The sequence below is a fragment of the Oratosquilla oratoria genome, chromosome 10, assembly GCF_046742065.1.
Source record: "Oratosquilla oratoria isolate Oo_2021 chromosome 10, ASM4674206v1, whole genome shotgun sequence".
Lineage (NCBI taxonomy): Eukaryota > Metazoa > Arthropoda > Malacostraca > Stomatopoda > Squillidae > Oratosquilla > Oratosquilla oratoria.
The window spans coordinates 66400224-66426999 of NC_134786.1; the positions used below are offsets into that span (position 1 = coordinate 66400224).

The window sequence follows — 26776 nt, forward strand, 5'->3', positions numbered from 1 at the left end:
AACCCGCAAATACCCCTAACCCGCGAATTACTCGATCCTGCAAATACCTCCCACCCCTCCATTAGTATACCTTTGAACAGGGTCACAATGGAACCTGACCCATCCTGTTTGTGTGTGTATATATATATATACATATATATGTGTATATATATATATATATATATATATATACTGTATATATATATAAACTATATATATATGTATATACATATATATGTATGAATGTATGTATACATGTTTGTATATATGCATGTATGTAATAATGTATGTATGTATGTATGTATGTACAGTATGTATGCATTAATGTACATGATATATTTATGCATGGAAAATTGTTATATACCATACATAAAAAAAATCGTTCTAAGTGTGAAAGCGCAATTGCTCCATCACGCCGTTGTATTCTGATGTCAATATAAGACACAAATCTTACCTCAAAAAATTCAATATCTAATATATCTTTTCTTTAATATGTCCTTGTTAACCCATATAAAGACAATTCTCAGAGCGACTATGCTTGAGGTAAAACATCGAAACGCGTGTCGTACGTAAACAACTGTTGTATCTGCAAATATGGCGATTATCCTTTCTTCGTGTTTATTTTTCAAACTAACGAATGTGCTCTGTGTTGTGATAGTCAGCAATGAGAGTTGAGGTTATTAAATGATTAGAAATATTAAAGAAAAATTGCGAGAGAGTTATTACTTAATTTCCTGATGTATTTTATTTTTCTCTATTTTTACTCCATGTCTGTCGACGCAGTGATGGGAATGTCATTGAACTCCGGTACTCCCTGTCGCGCGACGTAAAATAAAATGTCGTGACTTACAACATTCCCACTCAGTAGAGAATTTCCAAAGGTAGATTATTAAATGGTATATCTTACTCTTCTTCTGTATGATATAATGATAATAACAATCAAGGATCTTATATGGGATAAGAAAGAAAAAACACAAGAACTGTAGAAACAACAGCGGAAGAAATTAAAGCTGAAGTAATTATATAAAATATGCCTTCCTAAAGAGTTGCGTAATGTAACAGTGTTTTGAAATTGTAAGAAATATTAGTGCAACTCCTACAAATAATATGCCATATTTTGTTAAATATCATGAGCACGGAACATACATGCGCAACGGTGCTTTGTTCTTTGTTAGCGAGAAGAAAATGTCTGACGAGAAGCTCCTCCTACCTCATTTTTATTATAATTTATTGACTTAATCGTGGAATATTTCAGAAGATATTTATGATTTTTTATTTAAAAGATTTGAACTATTTTGTTCAATGTTTTAAAAGCATCATATTCACTACGGATTAATATGTAACCCCTCAAGAAAACACAATCGCCATCCACTATCCTCAGTTGTTTACATGTCGACGACAAGCCAAATTGTTGAGTTGGGCTAAGAGAGGGAAAATATTGGAGGGAAGTTCCTTGATGAGTAATTAAAATTAAATACGGCCTTGACTCTCTGTCATATCATCTGAGGTAATGATTATAAAAGTTCTTTTGAAGGAAGATTAACCAATATTTGTGGATATCTTAACAATATCTTAGTATTTATGGTTATTTATTTACACAAATGTTTTGCGTATTTTGTATAATTCTTGTACTTGCTGTTGTTATGACCGTCTTATGATTATTATGAATATGTGTAATCATGTGCAAAATTAATCATCTGCTTTGTAATTCTTAATATGATATTAATTCTTAATATTTGATATTAATCAGATCCATCTTTGCTAATTACACAATAAGTCAATATATAATATTTGTGTAATAATCCATTAAAACTGTAGAGTAGGGATAAGTAGCACAAGAAATAAGAATGAACATACTGAGATTACACTGAAAACTATGTTACAATTAAGAAAGTATATATTATATTAAAGTGACAATTTTCACTCTTGACTGGTGACTAGTAGTACATTCATTGGCTTATGGTATGTATTCCAAATCATTGAAATGACCATGTTTTGGTGGAAGATAGGCCAGTTACTATTTTTGCTGATTATGTTGGGTTCAGGGTAAGTTAGGTTACATTATATCCAATTTTGTGTGGGACCTACTAAGGATGCTTTTTTGTGTTATCCTCGGCATTTGTAATTGTTATTTTGAACTATGTGTTCTTTGCATTATCTGCACTTCATGTATATTGATTCAATGCCAAATGAACTAATTATTAAACTTATTATTGTAAACAATGTCCATTAGCTTTCATATTAATAAAAACAGCATCCAGTGAAAGGAAGTAGCATCCAGAAAAAAAAAAAAAAGACTACTGTGTATAAAAAACAAAGCAAATTGTAAGAGATTTTTGGGTTTGCATAATTTTGCCCACTAGTGTATTTTTACCTGTAAATATTTACAATATACACTGATTATGTCGCAGTACATTTATGTTTGTTTACAATTTGGTTCCTAATAATAAATCATAATTTCTTTTTAGGGTGCTGTAAATCCAACAACCAAATTTTATGTGAACATATAATCAAATATTTAAATTTTTACAATTACAACAAGTCAATTAAGCATCAACTAAATGACGCTTCTTCTGTATAATACAAAAAGTAGAAAAATTGAACAACTTAATTCTAAATTATTTGTTAAAATATAAATATTTACCATATGTCATTAACTGTAAGCTTTTTTAACCACTTCAGTACGGGACTTAAATCTCGCGGGCAGCAGCCAATGCCAGCCGTATGACGTAACGTAATAATATTCGCATCATAAAATATAGTCACCGCTTATATAGATCGTTCTCTCTTTCACCCGCGAATTTTGAAAACCACAGAGAATGGGATTCAGGGCGCATTTGGGAGAATGTAAAAACACAGGGGCGACTACAATAAATATAATCAAGACGCCGATATGGCAGTGTCGCGAATCCACTTGCTCCTCATGACGCCTACGTGTGCGGCACCGTATGGAAGGGGTTAATTACTGGAAGCCGTTTTTCATTACTTGGATGCTGCTAGATCTGTCGCACTTCCCTTTTTATGTTCTAAGTTGGTGTGGTAGCTTGCTGTAAGTAAAGTCATGAACTTTTAGCTTATCTCAAGAAAGGTGGTATTGAATCAGAACGTCTCTCCTTTTATGATTTTTAGGTAAATTTTTAGAAATGCACACCTATGCGATATAGTAATGGAAAAGTAATATGTGATTTTCTTGGCAGAAATCAATAACAAAAAGTTGCTAAAACTGATTTATTAACAAAAGAAGTTGTAGCGGTTGAACAATATGCCATGTTTGTTTTGATAGATGCTGAGGTCAAAGAAATGAAAGGATGATAAATTAATCTATTCTAACCTAATGTAACTAACCTATGTAACCTAACCTATATTTAGTAATTCAGTACCTCAAATTCTAAAGATCGTATGGGTCGTCATCATCATCGTCATGGATGCTGACAGCCTGATTATTATTGTACCTCAGACAATTAACAGATGACGGAAGAACCCTGTGTTCTCTCAAAAAGTCCAAGGAAACCCTATTGTCTTTGTAACAGTGCTTATTAATGTCACCTGGTACACAATGTGAAAGCCATCATCTAATTGACAGTGACTGGACTGGACAGATAACAACATGGCATCTGGACTGTATCCTAGTGGCTTTGCTTGTTAGTAGATTTGCTTGTAGCAAGGTTTTTTGTGATTTATTTATGGTGTGTGTAGGGGATGAAATGGGTGGGAGTGATTTCTGTGTCTTTGTCTTTTGGCTACATCATGTGTAAGAGGGAAAGGAGCCTTTGGTATATGTATGTATGTATTTCTGCCAAGAAAATCACATTATGTTCATGTTTTATAATTTACACAATTAATATTTAATTTTCTAATGCTATATTGTGTATGTGTGCACAACTAAAATTATATAGATTTTTATTTATGTTTTTGCTGTAATTGGCACTTTACGAATTTTAGTAGTGTTATTGTATGGGGTGTAGGAGATTGGACTTAGATTTTTAGATACCAACGTTATGTATGGTGGTTTGGGGCTGCCATCTTAACTTAGACTGATAGGCACAACTTGCCCACCAGACTCAGACTGACTTAGAGAACTCTAAACTCAGATTTAGACTTAGACTGGCTTCTCTTTGCTTTTTAGGTTAAAACAAAACTTCTGAAAGAGGTAAAAGCTCCTTGAGGGTGGACCTAGTCATGCTCAGCATCTATGATTGGCTAAGTTCATTTCTGTATACAATATGCTGACCAATAACATAAAGACTCAGACACGCCCCTTTGGGGACATCTGGCCCTCACTGAGTAGACTTGTTCCTTTGAGGGTCAGCAAGGTTACTTCATACATTAGTTTCCAGATAAGAAAAGCCTAACCCCAACAAAATTTAATGATGTTATGATTTCACCCCTCTTGAGTAGAGGTCCATGAGTGCAATGCGAGTGCGATGCTAGTATCTAGTATCATTCTTCTAATATCATCACCAAAGTGATGACAATATTGTGTATACTTATGGCTAAAATTTATCCATGAAATCTTATTCTAACTCACCCAAACATTTCTAGAAAAGGAAGGTGATGTCTAGTCACAATTGGGAAGTGGTATTACCTAAGATGTGACATGTTGCATAATTATAGTAGGGTGAAAATAGTGATATATTCTAACATTGTTATACAGTAAAAATAGCACTGTCAATATCTTGTAATGGATTTCTTGTCTTGACCGTTTTGCTTTGAAGTCTGTCTCACAGGAAAATAAAATGTATTTCTCCAGAAGTGCACACCAAAGTGATATATCAATGAAAAAGTAGATATTAATTTTGTAAATTAAAATACATCAACATAATATCTGTTTTTCGTGGTGGAAATGAATAGAATAAAAAACACTTGCTAAAAGCGATATTCTAACTACAACACGGACATTGACGAGCTTCAAGATGTCTTGTTTGTTTTTGTTTCTTGTGGAAGATGAACTAACGGAAGTCTAATAAATTGGTCTAGTCTAGTTTGATGACCTCTAGGGATGCTAGGAGGATAGGTTAGGTTAGACTAGACTTCCGTTACTTCGTTTTCAGCAACAAACAAAAACAAACATATCTTGAAATTCACTCACCTCTAAGTTGTAACTAGTGTATAGCAACTTTTTATTATTAATTTCTGCCACTGAAAATGTGTGTCAAGTCAAGATATAGAAACAGTCACACATCCATACAATACATACAGTCCAACACTTTATTACAGTGACCTGTGTAAGGCCTCAAGGACCATTGCCAGCTGCTGTGGGGCTGCAAGTTTTACACTCAGTGAAACTCTAGGCAACAATTATTATTATTATTCTAAAACTCATTGAAAGGGTCACCTTAATCCTCTAAGCTTTTCAGGATATAAGAGAAGAATTTTCACATACAGTACACTGAAGTCCATGGGTTAATTTGTCCCTTTCAGTTTCAGCCATGGGTGATGGTAGCGCTGGTTGTCGAGGATTTGACACCCCAACACTGGGCACTGACTTGTGGCCCATGAACTTTGACATGGACCTCACTTTAGAATCCCCAAGTGCTCGGAAAGGGGCCACGAGTGGCCTGGGCACAGGACCCCTAGGTACAGCTGCTCTTGGCCCTCCTGGAGGTACTTCTGGTAGTGCCGTCAGTAACACTTACGGAGACATGCAACAGATTTCCAGCAGTATCTCATCTATTCTTCAGCGAATTGATGACTTGCACCCAGGAGACATTTCTCAGATGACAGACCTGACCAACTCGTTACCCAAAAGTGACAGTGATGCAGCACAGAACATCCTGGCTAAATTGACGTGTCACGATCTTGGGGCAGAACTTGCTTCAGGGCCAGACACTGGGCACAAAGGATTAGATTCTACTCTCTTTGGGCCTGCGACCAGTGCCGATGTACCTCAAGTGTCAGGAGCATCGGGGGAGTCTGTCATGGAAACTCATAAATCCCCCATGGAACCCACTGATGTATATGGCAGAGTGTCATGCTATGAGGGTAAACTTGTGTTGCAGCTTCGTCATGTAAACCTGCATACGAACTACTCTCTCAATGTCACTGAGTGTTGGCTGTGTGGAGAGAAAGTGGGTAAAGCATCTCAAATCTTTTGCCATAAGCATTTTCTTAATGGCTCCTTCCAGGTTAATGATGGTTACGTCCAAATGGAGATTGACAACTACATAATGCCTGACCAAGTCTTAGATCCTCCTGAGAGTTCTGATCTAGGAGGGAATGGAGGTATAGCACCTAATGTAATGACCCATTCAGCCCCAAGCCTCCCACAGGACCTTGCCAACTCAAGGGACTTGGCACTTACTGGCAACCTAGGTAGTGGTACTGATGCCCTTGGCATGGGAGCTGCTACAGCTAACATCCAATATCCACAAACATCTGCCACCGCTGTGGGATCAGCAGCCAACCTAGGAGTACCCATGTCATCACATCAACAGCACTGTCTCACCACCACCTTCAATCCCATACAAATACCAGGAATGCCACTCTCCACCAGTGACTTGTCCCTGACATCCTCAAGTGTCTCATCGTGCACAACCAGTGGTAATGCCTGTCCAACAGGCATGTTGGTTGGTTCTACAGCCAATTGTCTTCCAGCACCCTCTGTATCACAATCTCTGTCCACACACAGAGCTAAGGACCTCACTAACAAAAATTCTTGTGCTTTACCATCATATTCCATGGTGAATCCCCGCAGCTCTATGTGCAGCAATGGATCAACCTCCATGCAGCCAACATATGAATGCAGCAGCTCAACCCCCACCCACCAGAGACACCTGATGCAGCACTTAGCTTTCAGTAACACTGACCAGGTGTCCACAACTCAAGATAGTATCAGTGAAGCAAAAGTCTCGAGTATCACGTCCCTCGACTCCATCCCTCGCACATCTCTCTCAGACTCGGTCCAGAAACTGCCAGATCCTCCACGAAGAGCAGAGACGGGAGCCAGGAAGCGAAAGAGCAGAGCTCAGAAGAAGCCAAGTGTTATTCAGATGAAAGAAGAGGTTGTTACGATGGTGAAGGAAGAAGTTCTTTCTATGGAGGATGTGAAAGCTTTCCAGTCAAGTTCTGACCAGCGACACTTCAATCGGCCTGATGCTGCCTTTGACGACTGGATTAGGCAAAACCTCCCAGAAGAGGAACTTGATGTACCTGATGGACAGTTCAAACTACCCAAGAGAGACATGGAAAAACTCACAAAAGTTCAGGAAAACCACGGTAATTCAGAATCTTTGGTGCCTTTTCCAAAGAAGATACCAGAAAACCAAAGACCCAAGGAACCAGATCAAACATCACGTTTGGCAGCTGTTATGCTCTCCAAAGGTATTGATGCAATCTGCCGGTTTTGTCAAAAAGAATTTGGCAAAAACATAAGAAAATACAAAACGCACATGAAAGATAAACATGGGACGGCAGAGGAAGACATGTTCCCATGTACGTTTTGTTCAAAGAAATTTTCCAAAGGAAAGCACTACTTGCAACATCTGCATACCCATGTAACCACTAGGAGGTTTACATGTAGATTGTGTGGGACAAGCTACAGCCGGGAAGACAAACTGAGACGACACATGACGAACCACTCACAGGAGAAGCCCTTTAGCTGTTCTGGATGTCCAAAGACTTTCAAGAGGAAGGACTATCTAGAGGCGCACCAGCGGGTACACTCTGGGAAAAAGTGTAAGTGTGATATATGTGGATACATGTGTTCCTCACAGTTCAACCTTGAGTACCATATCAAATTGCATAATAATGATAAATCTTTTAAGTGCGATTTGTGTGAAAAGGCCTTTATTAGACGTGACCAACTTGAAAAACACATTGAAAACATTCACCAGAATAAGAAATTAAAGTGTGATGTTTGCGGCAAGTTGTTTACACGTAAAGATGTGTTGAAAAGACATGCTGAAGTGCACAGCAATCAAACATACAAATGTGATATGTGTGATAAAAAGTTCTCTCGCAAAGATAAACTTACATCCCATCTCAAAGTTCACAAGGACAAAGCAGCACATAAGTGTTCTATTTGTCCAGCAAGGTTTGTGCGCAAAGATGTTTTAACTAAACATGAAAAATTGCATACAACCAAAGAACAGTGTCATGTATGCAGCAAGTTCCTACCCACAAAGGAGAGATTGGAAGGACACCTCAAATGGCATGAGAAACAGCTTCTTGTAGCCAAAGACAAGATAGAGGATAGGAAATTTGTATGTGAGGATTGCAGCAAATCATTCACAACCAAGGATTGTTTGCGTCGCCATATGAGAAAAGTTCACGGAAAGATTCTCGACCTTCCAAAACGAGGAGACAGTTCGGAACACGACAAACGCTTCTTCTGTGACATTTGTTCTAAAGGTTTCACTCGGAGCTGCAACTTGAGAACGCACTTGGTCAAGGCACACAGCAAGGACTTGGAAGAGGAAGATTTTGATTTGCCATCAGTCTTGCAGTCCACCAAGCTTAATCTTCCTCTCGGTAACCTGACAGGCACAGTTGTGTCTAGCGCAGCTTCCCATAACATCCCTTCATATGGTGCAAGTGGCTGGGGAGGGGCAGGGATGGGGGGAGGAGGTGTAGGCAGCATGGTGCCTTCGTCCTCTGCCTTAGCCTTCTCTGCCAGTCACCATCAGCTTCCGCCACCACTTTCCCTCGGTCCCCCCTCACAGTTCACCCCTTCTTCATCCCCAGACTCCCCCATCAACCTCACAACGGACACCATAACTGCAGCAGCCTATCTCCTGGCGTACCCATCTTATCAGGGTCCGTACCAGTAGTTTAGAGGCATTTTTGACTAATGAAATGATCGTGTGATCTTGAAGTATTTGATTTGATTTATGCTTTGACAAGAAATTATGTACCCATGTGTATCTTGGTCTTTAACGTGCAGTTGTCATCTAGCAGGTACTTAAGCTATTGGATTTAGGTTTCTGAAGTTTAAGCATTTCAAACTTATATGCAAGAAAGTGTTTTGAAAGAAACATTCTGCAGCTTACAAGAAGAGCAATTGTTCTATTGTTTCACATTCCAGTTTTTTGCAGTATGATTAAAGATTGCAGCAATTTGGTTAAGGTATTTATGGCTCATATAATTATACCTTGCCATGCCAAAGTTTGTTATTGATTTTATTGTAAAATTGAAGTCTGTGTACATAGTAATTTTTTGTAACAGATCATTTCTATATGTGTGACTAATTAACCTATTTTCAGCACATGATATATTGTTGAGATTTTATTATATTTTATTATGTTTTAATTTTCCATGATAGTAGACCTGCAGACACATTCAAAAGTTGCTCAATGAACTGTAGGTATATCTTTTGTGCTTTACAAAGACGTGGCATAGAGGTGTTCACGGGTTATCAGATTCTCCTCAAAACTGACCCTGAAGATATTCTTTGACTTAGTGAAAATTCCCTAGCAGCAGCCAGAATAAGACTTGAATAACATTAAAAGGGTTAGCTGAAATAGGGCTTAACTTTGGCTGTGAAAGGATTCCCTCAATTGATTAGAATAGCCTTGTAGCAGCCAAAAATTAGATACATTAAAACAAAATGTCATGAAATGACACAGGACTCGGGTAGCACTCTCACTTCACACATAAATGACCTGAATTCACACCCCTAAGGTGGACACAAAGATAGGTGCTGGTAGTAAGGCTTGCAGCATGCTGTATTTAAACAATGCACACACAACATACAAAGCCAATCTATCATCTTCCTACCACAGGCACTGCATATACACGAAAACCTTCCATGTATCCACCCAGACATGCCCCAGAATGTTGGGGTGAAGACAGATCATGTCTGTTTGATTGAAGAGGACACTTTAGGCCTAAAGTTCCCCAAGGTGAGGACTGCCCAAAGGATGATGTGACAGGTTGCCATTAACTATTTTATTGAGGGGGCCACATCAAGAGAGGTATTGACTGCTCAAGTTTTATGCCATCAGTACTTAAAAGACTTGACATACCATACAACCCAGTCACAGAGCATTCTCATAAAGATTGCTGACTAGTCTCTACTATTTAACTATCCCACTTCACTACCACCTACCTTCATTTTCCTATACCATCCCCACAATTCCTCAAATCCTCTTTCAAGTCCTGTAATGAGCACTAGTGATAACAGGCAGAGGAAGGTAATCCTTGGTAGCTACCAGTCACAAACGACCCACAGGCACTGTGGGACAAAACATCACTCCATACTGAGATTGAGGCAGCAACAGAGTAGCAGCTACCCACATGAAGGAGCAGCTCTTCATGTGGGAAGAGACCAGAAAAGGAGCCCTAAAAATAACCTTTCTCGTTTCTCCCTGATCGGGAAACTACCCTCAGTAGGGTCACCCCTTTTGCAGTCAAGACAATCAAGAATTTCTTGTACATCTTGCTGATAACCACAGGATAGTTCCAAGACTAACAGGCTTACTTCTTATCTTTGTATTCTGACACTATGAATGACACAAAATCGCTCTATCTTGATTTAGCACCATACTGGCTACTTCCTTCCACTTCCCCAAGAGCTTGATTCATTTCTTCCTCTTACCCCAAACCTGCAACTCCCTCCCCGTACAAAATCTTCATCTTCAGCCCACAAAAATGAACAAAAAAAATTATTATCCCAGTCAGTGTCTTTCTTGCTAACTTTCAGTTTCATCTTTACCTACACAAACTGGTAGGCACAGATGTAACATGTAGAACTCATCCTGATGGTACTGAACTGATTACAGTTGAGACAAAAAAAGAATCATGCTTGACCTAGAGAATATTACTGGATGGCAGTGGTATGCCAACCTCAGTATCCAAACACATGTGGTAAACCCTCGATATATCGAACTAATTGGTGTTAAGGTTTGGTCATTATGGCCAAAAGTATGTACTATAAGGATATACATATTTAAACTTTCCTGCCATCCATACTGAACCTAGCATCACAGATACCAACTATATTTGTTATATCAGATAAATGGTAGGTATCACTAGGGTCGATGTAGCCAATATTCAGTGTAATGAGGTTTGGTATAACAAGGGTTTAATCAAACATTTTACATCCCTCCACAACCTAACAATTTCTACCATATACCAAGGGTTTTTTCCCCCTTACAAGAGAGGTAGCCAAAGTCAAAGGCATGAAACCACTCCCACCCATTTCATCCCCACATACTCCATTCCCATTCACCACCCTTCCCTCCCTCTTTTCTTGGCTCCTCCTGGATGACTGGTCATACCTGCATCTCACCCACTGCCCTGGGTCAGAAGGAATTCAGCAAGACAGCACATCCACAGCTCTTGCTATTACACTTTTATACTTAGTGCTGCATGGTCTTCAGTACCTGGCATTAGGATAAGATTTCATTTAACCATCTTATTGAATGAGCATTATAAAGATAAAAACAATGGCAATAACCATGATATAAAGATGAAAACTACTTGCTATGTCAATCAAAATAATGTTAACTCATTTTGTAGGGGTATGACGCATGAATAAAGTAGTGTATCATAAGATAAAAGGATAAGTACCACTTGATGTGAAAAGAATTGAGAGATGTAAATGACAGGGTGCGCGGGTGGTGCAATACTGGAAGCTTAGTGACCTGAAATTAATACTGTACATACGTACCTTTTCTTCACCCAGTCCCCACCACATGCTTACACAAAAGGAAGATATGTATTGGCAAGCTTCAATCTTATTTAACTTTCAAGGCATATGACATTATTTAATAATTGATAGTTAAACCATTAAGACATAATACACAACAGGATACTTTTGACATACCAGTAAACATGGGGTTGTGTGGGTGAATTTTGGCAACCAAGTTAGATTGATTATAATCTCTAATTAGAGATTAATATTTAGGTGTCCACAGTAGTCCCAAAATATACTAGGGTCTGTTGTGGTTTCTCTTGTTATGGTCTACAGTCTAATCCATATGACAGTTACCTTGACGTTTTGCAATCATGGGGATACGTGGTTATAAAGAAATATCCATGATCTCGGTAAAATAATATATACAATTATTCTAGATTTACTTAAAACTAATTTTTAATTTTGTGTGGGTTAAATTAGACAAATGAACTTGTAAAAGATACTTTTGGTTGTCACATATTTTGAATGTATTTGTAAGTTGTGTAATGTGATAGAATACTTAAAAATTGTACCATCAGAACATTGGTTCTTGAATTGTCATCCATTTACACAACCACAAACTGATATACTTACACTCTTGAAACTTTTCGTGGACACATTTATGCTTAGCTTAATTAAACAAAACTGATTTATGATTTAGTTTTGTAAAAAGTGCAAAAATGTTGATATACAGTATATATATGTATATATATATATATATGCATATATATGTATATATATACATATATATATATAATATATATATAAAGTGAATGTTATGAAATAAGCATATGGCTGTGGCATTTGTGATTATTAGCCAGTGTAGTCTGCTGTATATAGTCTTTATATTTTTGTCTAGTAATTGATAAATAGGTGTTACAATAATGAGAAATGTAGGAGTGAGGCACAGAACAGGGATGGAAAGGGAGCACTCAGAAACTAGCTCAGTACTGAAGCAGTTCGGTCATATAGGGTGAATGAATGAGGAAAGCCTAGCTGAGTACTGAAAGTTGTGTGTGTAGTGAACTTAGAGGAAGATTGAGAATGAGATGGATAGATGACGAGAAGGGGGCTTTAGATGCACATGGAATGTCAGTTGAGCAAGGATAGAGGTAAGAAATTGAGAGATTGTTAAGGATTGAAGTGGTGATGCTGCCTAAAGAGATGTCCTTATCTATTTTGTGAATTAAGAATGATTAAAGAAAAATATGAAAAATGGAGGGAACTTTAGAAGACCAAGAATGAGGTGAATGGATGGGGGCCTTGGATGCATGAGGAATGTCTGTAGAGCAGGGTAGAGAGAATGCAAGATTATGAATGGCTGAAAGGATGATGGCCTGAAGGACTTTTCTTCTTGTCTTCTCTATAAAATTACGAGGGGAGAGGGAATATTCACCCTGTAATGAAACAGTTGGGATAAACCAGCTCCTGCTGTTGAGTCCTGTAGGTCAGGATGCATTACCTTTGACCAGAGCATTGACTCTTCATCTACAAGGTGCTGAGACAGGAGCTGATTCAAATGGGCACTAACATGTATGTAGTGGGTGCATGTCTTGACATGGCTTTTAGTATGTATATATATATTCAATTTTTAAAGCAAGCACAAGATATGAGGTTGCAAGGAATAGACATGAATAAGTTTAATATATTTATTGAGTTAGGCAACTTAAAAAACATATGGAACATTAGTTTCCTGCTGTACAACATATTCAGCGAAGATATTTGCCAACCAAAGAATAGGAATAGAGAAGGTATCAATGTACATATTCAGGTACTGCACCTCCACTTGAAGGAGGGGACTTGTAAGTTGCTCTAAGAGTTGCTAGGGCAACCAGTTCCCCTAAAGTGGTGCTGTACTTTTAAGAGTTTAAAGGTACAGCTTGACATTTTCCAGGCAGCATCACAAAAACTTTTGACCAAGTAACATGGACAGAGTTGGTGCCCACAATCTATTTCCTGAGGAGCCACAAGTCTCTTGCAAGAAAGAATTAGGGCAACAGATTGATTAATGGAATAAATATATATCCCATGCAGAAATGACAAGTTCTAGTGGTGTAAAATAAGAAATGTGTACAGTATAAGAAACCTAAAACATCCCTACAGGCATAGTTATCCCAAACAGTAATGCCACTATGCATCTTGGTTATATTCTGGTACACAGATGAAAGATGCACTTTAGTGGATACAAAAATTGTGTTCCTCAGTAATAAATATCCCTATTCTCACTCGTTACAATTCAGTTACTGACAATACATTTTGTCAACTTTATGCCAATTCTTAGTTAATAAAATTATATATTTTTAAAAAAAATGTATCAATAACCTTGGTCCAAGTAATAAAACAATGGTAAGAACAAAATGAGGGGACAGAGATGGGGGTTGCCACTTAATGGATTATGTAGTATCCAGGAAATGAGTAGGAAGAGTTCTGGATCTCCATCTTAGAGAAGAGAGTGGAGGGAATATCGGATAATTTTTTGGTAGAAGGTAAAAGGAAAAGGGCAAAATGTAGAGAGGTGCTAAGAGTAATTGTTTTAATGAGAAGTAAAAGGACCAGAAGCTGAAAGTGTGGGAGATGGTGAAGAACTGAGAAGAGGAATGGGCGTTTCAAGGAAGGAGTGACAAGGTATGTGGAACAAGGGGGATGGGTAGCGAGTGGTGGGATGATAAAGTGAAGACAGTAGTAGAAGAGAAGTAGCAAGCATTCAGGGACTGGTTGCAGAGTAGGACGAGAGAAACCTATGAGAGGTATAAAGAAGGAAGAAAAGCATAACAAAATATAAAGAAAGCTAAAAGGAGAGATGTAAAATAGAGGGAGAAGCATGACAATAAAAACATGTTTTGGAAGGAATTTAAGAGAGGAATGGGAGGAGAGTCAAGTAGAGAAGAAAAAGTAAAAGGCACAGATAGACAGATGTGGCGGTAAGGGGAAAGATTAGTAACAGGTGTGGAAGGCAGATGTGTAGGGGATGACCGAGGATGAGATGGATGCATGGGGTAAAGGGGCACTGGGAAAGCGGGGAATGTCTATCAAGGAATGAAGAGAAGGTAGGGGTGCATGGAGAATGGCTGTGTATGGATGATGCTGTGATGCATGGAAGGGAGTGGGTGGGGGATTGGTGGTGTGAGGGAGTGTGTGAATGATATTTTGATGCAGCCCAAAGGGATTTCTCCGTCTACTCTTTTTCTGGATGAAGGGACGGATGGGGGAGGGGTCACTGATTAAGTGAAATGGCCTTGCTGTGGATGTGTTGTGTCTTGATGCATTGCTTCTGACCCAGGGCAGTGGGCAGGATACAGGAATGACGCATCATCCATGAGGAGGTAAGAAAGGGTGGAGGAGTGTGTACTTGCTTTTTGACTTAGCTACCTCCTTTGGAAGGGGAAAAAAGCCCTTGGTATATAGATAGACTGGCTAGTGAGATTATCTAATATATGCCTAAGGGAGATGAATGTCCCAGGGGAATAGAGTGCATCCCTGTCCCTGACCACACTTGCTTAGGGCAGAGGCGAAACAGCAAGACACAGCACCTTCACAGCAGAGCCTGGCAACCAAAACTGGTTTACCCCCAACCACTTCACTATCACATGGCACATCCCCTCATCCACTCGAGAAATATACAGAGTAAACAAGTAGAAATCCCTATCAAGTGTGCCATTTTCTCGCCCATTTAGTTACTTCATTTATAACAATCTTTTGACCTCTCACTTCCTTTCTCAGCAGACATTCCTCTCACTATTCATGATTTCCAGGTCTTATGAGAACCCTGAAGAATGCTCATAGTAATATCTGAGAGCTGTGGAGATTGTGGTAATTCACTTAAAGTACTAATGTGAGAGCCTGCCCATTTACTTCTGCCCAAGGTTCTGTTTTTATCCCCATTACACTGGTCTGAATAAGGCAAAGGTTCTTCTGTATGACAATCTACCCCAATGCTTTGAACTTCATTCTCATGTGCTACTGGCAAGTTTTCATTTTGTTCTGTGCATGACCTGTCTTGGGAGACTTCTTTTTGTAGTCTTTTTGTTTTAATATTATACAGATCTCTACATGGGACTGAGGATGGTTTGTTGTTGTAAGAATTGGTCAAAGATAATATGTTTAATGTAACATCACTTAGTTCAGGGGACTCTGGGCGTTCAATTACATTCTTCTTTTCAGATCCATTAATTTCATCAGGTATCTGGTTTTGAGCCAGTCTTGTAGGATCTACAGATCTCACATATTGAGAGGACATGACAGGTTCTTCTGGAGTTACATTTTCTATTACCCTGCTGCCTGATTGAGAAAGAATTGGCTCCTCTGGGGTTCTGTTGCTTTCGTGATCTACATGACACTGTGTCACACTTCTGTGATAACCCAATACAGGTTCTTCAGGTGTGTTCTTGGACATCTGTGCAATATGGGATTTTACCACACTCTGAGCCACTGCTGATACTAATGCAGGTTCCTCTGGTGTTTTACTAGCTTCAATTGTATTCTTTTCCTTACCTACATCACTCTGATATTTCAATACAGGCCCTTCAGGAGTGTTTTCATGGTCACGTCCAATGCGGAGCCTCCCCATATCCCTCGCAGCTGTCAGAATTGGTTCTTCTGGAGTCTGAGAAGAGAATGGATTTGAGTTTTCTTTACCTGTATACATATTGGCAGTAACCTCAGATGTAGAATCTGTAGAATCTTGAACCTGGGTGTCAGATTCTGTATATGTGATTGTTCTGGCCTGAAGATATGGCCTAGACTTAGGCCCTCTCTGACAAACAACTTCTGGAGTGATGCAAAGGCTGGATTCTGAGTCTTTTATTTCATATAAACTTGACTGTCCTGTCGATGAACTATCGTCAGCGAGACTGGGAGTGGCAAATTCCTGCATTTTGTTCATATTCTCTGCTAACTGGTGCCTCTTTGCAGTAATCTCAAATGGTGTGCCTCCAGGATTTATCTATATGGTATGAGCAGTTTAATAAAAAGGATTAGCAATGTGCCATGAAAGTCAAGTAATTATGGAATCAACTATACAACGCAGCCATAGTCAAATTGTCGAAACTGAGACTAAAGAATTACTCAACCTTGCCCACAAACTGACTCCTTCAATATCTTACCTGGGACTTGTATACAGGAAGCCCTTTCCCCATCAGAATGTCACGTGTGATGTCACTAAGCACAGGTGAGGCTTTTTTCCAAAGTGGAGTGGGTGGTTTGCTGTACAGAAATACATACATTAGTCTATATTCTTTTCTAAGGTCTTCCTCAAGCACCTACCCCACCTTACATTTACTTTCCTCTTGATCTCCCACACCACATGCATTACTTCCTCTTTTGCATCTCTTGTATGTTTCCTCAGGTCTACTTTGTACCATTCCCTGCCTTTCCGTCTGTATCCTCACATCTTCTTCATCCCATAAACCATGTTTGCACACTTTAGCACATACCTCTCTTCAGTTTCCACTGCAGCATCTGTACTAGTATCTTGTTCCTCTGATTGTTTCTTCACTTCCTCTGATTGTTTCTCCACTTGCATGGGTTTGTAGCCATACCTACATTTATCAGTAAAATTATTAGCTTCAGTGTTATCTATGCAATCTGTTTAAAATATGACTGATTAGGGCAAGAAATTGGAAATATGATCAATATATTCAGTCAACAAATGCACAAGGCACAATCACATTACAGCACTGATATGCATGCAGTGATGCTACCATTATGATTATGAAAATTGACTAATCCAATCAGTTTTAAAATTAATCCACAGCTCACAAAAGTAGATAATGAAATAATATATACAAATACACATACCAAAGGCTCTTTCCCCCTTACAAGGGAGGTAGCCAAAAAACAAAGGCATAAAAACCACTCCCACCCATTCCATCCCCAACATACTCCACTCCCCTCCACCCTCTTATCTTGGCACCTCCTGGATGACGGGTCATCCCTGCATCTTGCCCACTGCCCTGGGTCAGAAGCAGTGTCGCAAGACACAGCACATCCACAGCAAGGCCGCTTCATTAGCAATGAAATAATAAATATGGTTAATTTATAGTAAGAATTGCATGAATGTAGTCACTTTTGTGCCATGACATCCTATTGAGTAAAACTGAAGATAGCCTAGGTATGATAAAGTGCATTTGTACTCAAGAAAAATATAAAAAAAAAATTCTTATGTGTTCTGTATATTTCTCTGGTGGAAGGGTGGTAATCCAGCTTTGGCTGTTATGCCCTGTTGTGGACGTGCAGTGTCTTGCTGCATTGCCCTAACCCAAATAGTGTGGCAGGAGATGGGATAATCCATCATCCATGAGGAGCTAAAGGTGGCAGCACACTAGGCTAGCATGCTATTTCCTTTTGCTACTTCAGGTGGGGTCGCCGATTTAATGAAGCGGCCTTGCTGTGGATGTGCTGTGTCCTGCGACACTGCTTCTGACCCAGGGCAGTGGACAGGGTGCAGGGATGACCCGTTACCTAGGAGGTGCTAAGATGGGAGGGAGGGTGGAGGGGTGTGGAGTGTTTTCGGGGATGGAATGGGGGGGAATGATTTTATGCCTTGTCCTTTTTGGTTACCTCCCTGGTAAGGGGGAAAAAGCCTTGGTATACAGTATGTATGTACTTCATTTGATCAGAGATGACTTCAGTTACAATATTCTAGACTTCTGTCAGAGCATTTCAGCAAGGTGTCCAATATTTGTATAGGTTTAACTTCTCTTAATTCATCAATCAGCTTCTCGCTATACGATGCAAGAGTAATTTGACATTTGGAAATTTGAAAAATGAAAGATCACAACCAAAGTCATTTCTACTCAACTGATGTAGTAAAATCAAGTAGCATGCTAATGAGAAATGCCAAGTGTGTTGCCATCTTATGGTGGGAAGTACAAAGAATGGGTTTTTGAATGGGCATGGGATGGGTGAATACTTTGATTCAGCCACTCCTTTACAAGGGGAAGGGGTCCTTTTGGTGTATGTACATGTATTGAATATATGTCAGTGGTGGGCATGCCTTTCAACTACCCTTTTTACCATACCCCTCTAAGTTTCTATTCATTTACCATACACTTACTTCTGTAGATAAGTTTCCATCTTCTTCAGGTCTTCTGCTTGCTGATCAACCATCTCCTTTGTTGTTTCAATGAAGGAGGCAAATGTTGATACTTCTTTCAGCTGAGTCTGTACCTGAGTCATCTCTTCCTATAGGAGAAGAGGAGTGTTTATACAGCTATATACATGCCATACTTGGGGTGTAATTGCATATTTGTATGCCATCAATACTTCTGGGACTTTAAAGGGAGTTAGTGGGGGACAGGGGTGAGGGAGTATGTGTGAATGATATTTTGATGCAGCCCAAAGGGATTTCTCCCCATCTTCTCTTTTTCTGCATGAGGGGATAGAGAGGGGAGGTTACCAATTAAATAAACTGGCCTTGCTGTGGACATGCTGAGTCTTGCTGCATTGCTTCTAACCTAGGGCAGTGGACAAGATGCAGGTATGATCCGTCATCCATGAGGAGCCAAGGAAAGAGGGAGGGAGGGGTGGTGAATGAGAGTGGAGTATGTGGGGATGAAATGGGTGGGAGTGGATTTATGCCTTTGACTTTGGCTACCTTCCTTGTAATGGGGAAAAAACCCTTGGTATATGTATGTACATACATACACCAAGGGTTTTTTTCCATCCCTCTCTCCATCCCCTCATACAAAAAAAAGAGAAGGCAGGGAGAAATCCCTTCAGGCTGCATCAAAATATCATTCATACATACTATGTACTTTTCTAATATGTTAACATAATGGTGACCAATCCTAAATAAAAAATTCTTCCTCATCTTAAAGACAGCCAAAAACACATCTCACATCCTCAACTCCAACTTCATCTTGGTTTATGTACAAGCTGCTACAAGTATAGTGCCAATAGAAGTGTAACATGGTGCAGTTGCACTAAGACCTATGGTGCCAGGAGCTTACCTTCAATGCTTTGGTTTCATTTTCAAGCTCCTTGATGCCTCGGTCATAATTCTGTGGACGTTGCCTGCAAATAATATATGACATTGTGGCACAATACAAAGAAAAGAAACTGGATTAAAAACTTTGTAGGCCAACACATGTTGTTAAAGTAAATAGTATCATTGTTATTTATCTGCAGCAATTTTGTTTTCAGCATAAATCTCATGGAAAAAATAATCTTTCAAAAGCAAAAAATGTGAAAACGTGTTTGCGTACTAGGATAATTTTTCCCAAGATTTCATGCTACAGAAATGCATTTATCAGCCACATAGCTACACGAGATGCAAGCTAAAATCTATAGAATAAAGTAAAAGAAAAAATTCAACCAATTTTCTTACCTTGGGGGTACACTAAAATCATCCTTCAGCTTTGAAATTTCTTGATCCAGTGTTCTTCCAAATTCCAAGAAACGGACAAGGAAAGGCACTCTGGGCTTAGACTTCTCCATCATCTGACAGGTAAACATTAAAGATTTGTAAAATGTGAGAAGGAGAGAAGGAGTTTGAATGTGTTTGAGATGAGGTGTCTGAGAAGTATGGTGGGGGATACTAGGCTGGATAGAGTGAGAAATGAGGAGGTGAGAAGGAGAACAGGGGTGAAAAAGGATTTGGGAGATAGGGTTGATGAAAGAATATTAGGATGGTTTGGACACATGGAAAGAATGAGTGAAGAAAGACTAGTAAAAGAGGTATGGAAGGCAGATGTGGAGGGAGTGAACATGAGGGGACGTCCTAGGATGAGGTGGATGGATGGGGTGAAGGGGGCTTTGGGGAAGAGGGGAATGTCTGTTGAGGAAGGAAGGGAGAGGACGGAAGACAGAGGTGAGTGGAGAATGGTTGTATATGGATGATGTTGTGATTGCATGAGGAGGAATGGGCGGGGGGTGGGGGGTGGGGTAGTATGTGTGAGTAAATTTTGACGCAGCCCAAAGGGATTTCTCCCCGTCCTCTCCTTATATGCAAGGGGGGACGGAGAGGGGGGGGTCGCCGATTAAATGAAGCGGCCTTGCTGTGGATGTGCTGTGTCTTGCGACACTGCTTCTGACCCAGGGCGGTGGGCAGGGTGCAGGGATGACCCGTCATCCAGGAGGTGCTCAGATGAGAGGGAGGGTGGGAGGGGTGTGGAGTGTATTTAGGGATGAAATGGGTGGGAGTGTTTTTATGCCTTTCCCTTTTTGGCTACCTCCCTTGGAAGGGGGAAAAAGCCTTGGTATATGTATGTATGTAAAATGTGTTGGTACATATAACAGCCCACCAATAACTTTATCAATTTTTTCACTAAGGAATTATGACAAAAACCTGATACTTAAGACCCCCACTAATTGCCCCTCCCCCCCCCCAAAAAAAAATAGATATCCAAAGTAAGGTATACTGTACATGAACTAGTTAATAAATCAATCTGTTGTTCTAGCACTATCCTACACTACACCTGTGGACCCCAAGGACTGGCCACTACCACTGATTCAGCCTATAAATCACTCAAATAGGAGGTTTTGTTTTGCTGTCTACAAAGACTGAGTATAGGAAAGTAAAGTATCAGGTACTCTGTGGTAGTCACATCTGGGACAATTGTGTGTTGGTTGTGAGCCCAATGCATTAATACTGTTAAGTCCAGCATAATGATCTAAACAATATCATACAGGTGCAATTCTTGTTTGTGTTTGGAGTGCTTTCTCTGCTGGACCATTGTCTAACACCAATCTATTGTGTAACACTTGTCATTTAATTGTGCTTTTCTTTTATAGACATACTGAGGTACTGGGGGTATAGTGTAACAGACATTTGAGTAAAATCCTACTGGGACTTTTTGTGTTCCATTAGGTGAGATTTACTTATATGTGAGGACTTTAGAATAGGACTTACCTTAGCTCAGTGAAAGTAAAGGAGGCAAGAAAGCTTAACCCCTTCCATACAGTGATGCCTATGTAGGCATCATGAGGCACCAGTGAGTATATGAGAATGTCAGTGCCAGTGTCTCAATTATATTTATTTTGTGGTTGTAGCTGAGTGACCCCCTATATTCTGTGAACTGGCTTGATCATATTTTCTGTGGTTATTAATATTCAGAGTGAAAGAGAATGAGTAATACAGCTGTGATTTTATATTTTATAATGCGAATATTGTGATGTACCATTGAATCATCGTACATCAGGCAGATAATGCTGCATGCGAGAATTTGACTCACTGAAAAGCTTAAAGTGATATAAGGGGTTCCTCTTCTCAACTGTCTTACAGTCTCAAAATGATCATACATTTTTAAATATATTTGCACTTGTGCTTGTAATCTCATATTCAGTGGGGCTGTTCCATGTATTCACTATCATTGAATTAAAAAACTTATTCCTTTATACTGTTCAGTGATGCAGTTTCATTAGCTCAAGGCTACAACCTCTTGTTTCTGGGTGGCAGTCTCTTAATCAACTGTAAATATTCTTTAGCCCCAACTTTGTCCATACCTTTCAAAATTTTGAAAGTTTCTATCATATTTCCTTGAGCTCTTTATTCTTCAATTGTGGCGAGTCTCAGTCTAGCTACTCTCTCCTCATATAAACAGGTTTTCATTTCCCAGGGCTAGTTTAGTAGCCCTTCTTTGTACCTGTTCCAGCTTCTTTATGTCACTTCCCATATATGGGGACCATGCTTGTAGACAATACTTGAGACACGGCCTTACCATTGCCATAATATGGACATCATCATTTTGTGTATGTTTAAGACATTATCATATCCACATCAAGCCATATCAGTCTTTTTTTTTTAAGCCCCAGCATTGAATTGGCCTTTACTGCTGCCTTAGCTACCTAACTCAAGGGCTTGAGATCACTAGTAATGATGACTCCAAGATATTTTTCCTTTTGTATTTCCACCAATGATTTGTTCCAAATAGTATTCACAGCCTCCAATAAGCAAAACTGCACACCTCTATTCATTAAACTGGAGCAACCATTTCTAGCTCCATTCCTTCAATACATTCAAATCTTGTAGGGTCATATCATCTGGCATTTTTATCCCATAATAAATTTTTGCATTATCAGCAAAATTTTCCATTTGACTGGACATTGTCTAACATGTCATTTATGAATACTAGGAAGAGTACTGAACCCAGTACTGAACCCTGTGCCTGTGGGACGCCACTTCATACCTGCCACAAACCCTTAGCTATTTGAATATTTCCAAGAAAACCCTGTATCCACCTACATATTATATTTCTCCTCTCACTCCTAGAGCTTCCAATTTAGCTAAAAGTCTGCTGTGGGGGACAATATCAAATGCCTTTCAGCAATCAAGATAAACATCATCTGCACTATGATTATCCCCATCATCGACCATATTTTCTAACTTCTAGATATATTCTATCTAACAATTGGGTCAGGCAAGAGACTGTACCAATCATTTTCATGTGTTGCTTTACTGGAAGAATTGGTTTCCTAGTGATGCTCTATTTATATTCATTATGTAAACCAGTATTTATATTTAATACTTTTAGTGTCGTTTGTTAGAATCTCTTAAATTTCATGAACCCTGGACGAAAACTACCTGTTTGGTAGCAAGGATGTTTCTTTGTTTATGGTAACATTACATTTGGATTTGTAGCAGTTACGTATTTGTTGGATGCACCAGTCAGTTGGATTCACATTCCCACTTTTGCAATAGAATACAAGATAATCGGAAATGAGATACTATTTCAATTGGTCAACCCATTTAGTTGCAGTATTACAGACGGAGTGCTAAAACTTAATTTCACATCCAACTGTTGAAGGGAATATAAACCTAGAATTAAATATATTTTATCCATAAATGTATACTCACTATATGTATCATTTACTGCACAGTGAAATGTGTCGACATTTCTTATAACATTTACAAACGTGCGTTTAACTTACGAGTTTCCTGAGTATTTCAAAGTATGTAAACAACTTGTGTTAACCGCCAGTAGTCAACATGAATATACTCGCTGTCCAGACGTACAATTAAAGACTATAGACATATAAGTTTGTATGTACAGTATACCTAAGTAATTATACTCTTCTATTTAATAAAAGAAATATATTAGATTTTGATATTTTTCTTTCTAGATTTTATGAATAAAACAATTGTTTAGTTGAAAACTGTAGATGAGCAACATGAAGTATGAACATAGCGTACAGCATTCATAATCATATGTTTCTTGGTACGTAGCTAATAACGTAAGTTTTAGCATTATATTGTCACAAATACAACCAGTAAATAATCTTTAAGCTTAGCTTTCTATCGTGAAGACCAAATTGCTGTGTCATATAGATAAAGATATTTAGGATAGAAAATTATGCCAGTAGTAAATGTATTGTTTTTAAACATTGTCTTTAGAGAAGAATAATCTACAATATTTTGTCTTGTTGAGATTCGTACAGTTAATTATGTGGGTCAATTTCCTTCACATAAATAACCCTTTAATTCACTGACTGATTGTCACAAATACAACCAGTAAATAATATCTAAAGCTTAGCTTTCTATCGTGAAGACCAAATTGTTGTGTCATATAATTATTATATGACATATAGATAAAGATATTCAAAGGATAGAAAATTATGCTAGGAGTAGTAAATGTATTGTTTTAAACATTGTTTTAGAGAAGAATAATCTACAATATTTTGTCTTGAGATTCGTACAGTTAATTATGTGGGTCAATTTCCTTCACATAAATAACCCTTTGACTGACTGATTGATAGATTTATTTCAGTATACAATAATATTACAATCAGTTCAAGCCAGTAACTAGTACAATTGAATTAATCAACAAATGTCACATTTAAGAATATAAAAATATACTAGGGATAACTCAAGGAAGCCAAATAAGATATATTATTCCAGATCACATTATGAACGTTAGGTATTTACTCAGACGCAAATAGCTTCGACTCGAATTTGGTCTTATCCAAACAACTTGTGAAATCGATTACAACACTGGTTAACAGGGATATATAAAAATATACATATATACGAAAGTTATCCCTTGCAATAACTGTCTCTAAGTTGAATATTCAAAGAATTACTTTAAGTAGCTATAACTTTAATTTTTGTTTACTTTCTGAGAGAATGGGTAGGTCAATGATGTGTGATATTAATTAAAGCGTGGACGAGGGAGATTTGTAGCCTTATACATCTTAAACTCTCCACTTCCTGTATCATGTCATACTTCACAGTGATATTCTATCTATCTGTCGCCGTCTCTATTTTTGTGTAGCCTATATAATATTTTCTACCAAACAACTGAAACTAAATGAAAATATGACTGCGTAATTGTTGGAAAACAACATGATATCATGAGACTGAACATTCCTCATTTGACAATTAATGATACTGTATTGGAAGTAAAAGATGTCGTGAAGGACCTAGGAGTGATGGTGGATTGCAACTTAAGTTTTAAGTGTCAAATAAATCAGATGGTGAGAGCAGCAGGCTATCACTTACGAAAGTAAGAAAGTATCTTGACGAGAATATTACCAAAATGCTCGTTCATAACTATGTAATTAGTAAACTCGACTATTGTAATTGTTTGTACTGTGGCCTCCCTAACTATCTACTGAGAAAGCTGCAACTTGTCATGAATAGAGCCGCAAGATTAATTAAAGGGTTATCTTCACGTGAGAGAATAACACCAACTTTAATTGCCCTGCACTGGTTACCAATTAAGGCCAGACTTGTGTATAAAATATGCATTAAATTCTGGTAGACCTAAATATATACGTGATCTCCTTGAGGACTTTTATATAGACTCAGATATGTTGTTAAGACAGTGTGATGCCACATAGATTACATGAGCCACGGTATAATCTGGAAATTGGATTTAGAGCTTTTGAAAATTGTGCTCCAAGACTCTATAACAAATTACCTTTAAATCTTAAGATGGCCGAAAATGTTGAAATATTCAAGAAAAGATTGAAGGCATACTTGTTTAGTGAGTGTTATGATCTGGATGACATGACTGAAGCAAGAATACAAGTGTTAGTTTGTATACGGGCGGCTGTATTGAGCGCCGTGTAAGCGGCGGAATACGGCCGAGAAACTCCAACTATGTAAGAACGTAAAAGGTAACAACGTATAGCCCAAGTACAACTTTGCATTTTCTTTTTCTAATGTTATCTATTTTCACGAGAACCATATTTAAAGCAAATATCTTACCTCAATAGATAACTGAGGGACTTCTTACGAAAATATTTGTCGCCTGCCAATCTGCATTCTAAAACAACATACAGCGTCATCTCTTGATACTAGTTTCGATGCCGTTATGAGTTGTGTATCAATTACCCAGGCGCCCGGTAGCAAAACACGCTAGTCAGCGATAATGAGAACTTTTCATTGTCTTTTGAGAGTAGTCTTGTCTCCCTAAATATTTCTGACAACAGGTAAGATGTGTTCATAGACGGCATGGTTATGGGTTATCATTTGAACCGTAATATCTCTCTGAAGAAGTTTTCATATTGGTGCTCACCCGTATGCATGTTTGTTCTGCAATGCTGTCTGTGAGCACTCAAAAAAGCAAGGGTAGTATACGTGACATTCAATATTTTTGCAGTGTGCTCCTACACAACCCTGCATCATTAAGAAGACACATAACATAGGGTACAACTAAAGAAAAGTACCAGAAAACAAAGGATAGATAGAAAAAAGTGTTTAGACAACTTTGATATAACTTAGATACTTTCCACAGATAAAGCAACAGAAAAACCCGCAAATATTATATGAGAAGCCTATCACCAGAGGTAAAAAAAATCACATCCGAGAAAAATAAAGAGGGAGGTGACCATATTGTTTATGTTGACGACACTACAGATTTAAGGGAGGAGTTTGGAAAAGTATGCGATAGGAGAAAGTTGAAGGTAAACGCGGGTAAAATCAAAGTGATGAGACGTACAAGTGTAGAGGATAGCAGTGAATTGAAAGTCTAAAAGAAGATAGGCTGGAGGAAGTGGATAGCTTTAGGTATTTGGCAGGAAAGGGAGGGATGGAGGTGGAAGTAAATTGTAGATTGAGAGAAACAAGTAAATGACTTTGGGGATTAAACGCGTCATGAAAAATAAACAACTGGGAATGGATGCAAAGAGCTTGAAGCGGTGATTGTGCCGATGGCATTGTATGGGACAGATACTTAGAATTTAAGAGAAACGGAGAGGAAAAGTATGGTGGGAGTTACTAGGTTGGATGGATTAAGAAACGAG

At 38.5% G+C, this 26776-nt stretch overlaps 2 protein-coding genes across 2 annotated transcripts; one reads left to right on the forward strand and one right to left on the reverse strand.

Moving 5' to 3' along the window:
- The first annotated feature begins 1351 nt into the window (after nt 1-1351).
- On the forward strand, nt 1352-12397 carry LOC143029287 (uncharacterized). The gene is made up of 2 exons (XM_076192022.1): nt 1352-1486; nt 5401-12397. Exon 2 carries the CDS (start codon nt 5409-5411, stop codon nt 8745-8747), a length of 3339 nt encoding a protein of 1112 aa, XP_076048137.1. The 5' UTR covers nt 1352-1486; nt 5401-5408; the 3' UTR covers nt 8748-12397.
- A 1681-nt stretch (nt 12398-14078) lies between these two features.
- Nucleotides 14079-23556, reverse strand: LOC143029288 (uncharacterized). Its single transcript, XM_076192023.1, has 7 exons — nt 23462-23556; nt 19920-20032; nt 19543-19606; nt 18648-18775; nt 17026-17130; nt 16696-16795; nt 14079-16535 (listed from the first exon to the last, which is right to left on the reverse strand). The coding sequence occupies exons 2-7, from the start codon at nt 20030-20032 to the stop codon at nt 15333-15335; spliced, it is 1713 nt and encodes a 570-aa protein (XP_076048138.1). The 5' UTR covers nt 23462-23556; the 3' UTR covers nt 14079-15332.
- Nucleotides 23557-26776: the final 3220 nt, after the last annotated feature.

Bases quoted from the DNA above. Each gene is read 5' to 3' on its own strand.
- LOC143029287 (XM_076192022.1), top strand. From the start codon at position 5,409: ATGGGTGATGGTAGCGCTGGTTGTCGAGGATTTGACACCCCAACACTG.
- LOC143029288 (XM_076192023.1), bottom strand. From the start codon at position 20,032: ATGATGGAGAAGTCTAAGCCCAGAGTGCCTTTCCTTGTCCGTTTCTTG. The intron at 18,776-19,542 runs GTAAGCTCCTGG...CTTCTCCTATAG, and splicing joins ATGAAACCAAAGCATTGAAG to GAAGAGATGACTCAGGTACA. The intron at 16,796-17,025 runs GTATGTGCTAAA...ATTTCTGTACAG, and splicing joins GCAGTGGAAACTGAAGAGAG to CAAACCACCCACTCCACTTT.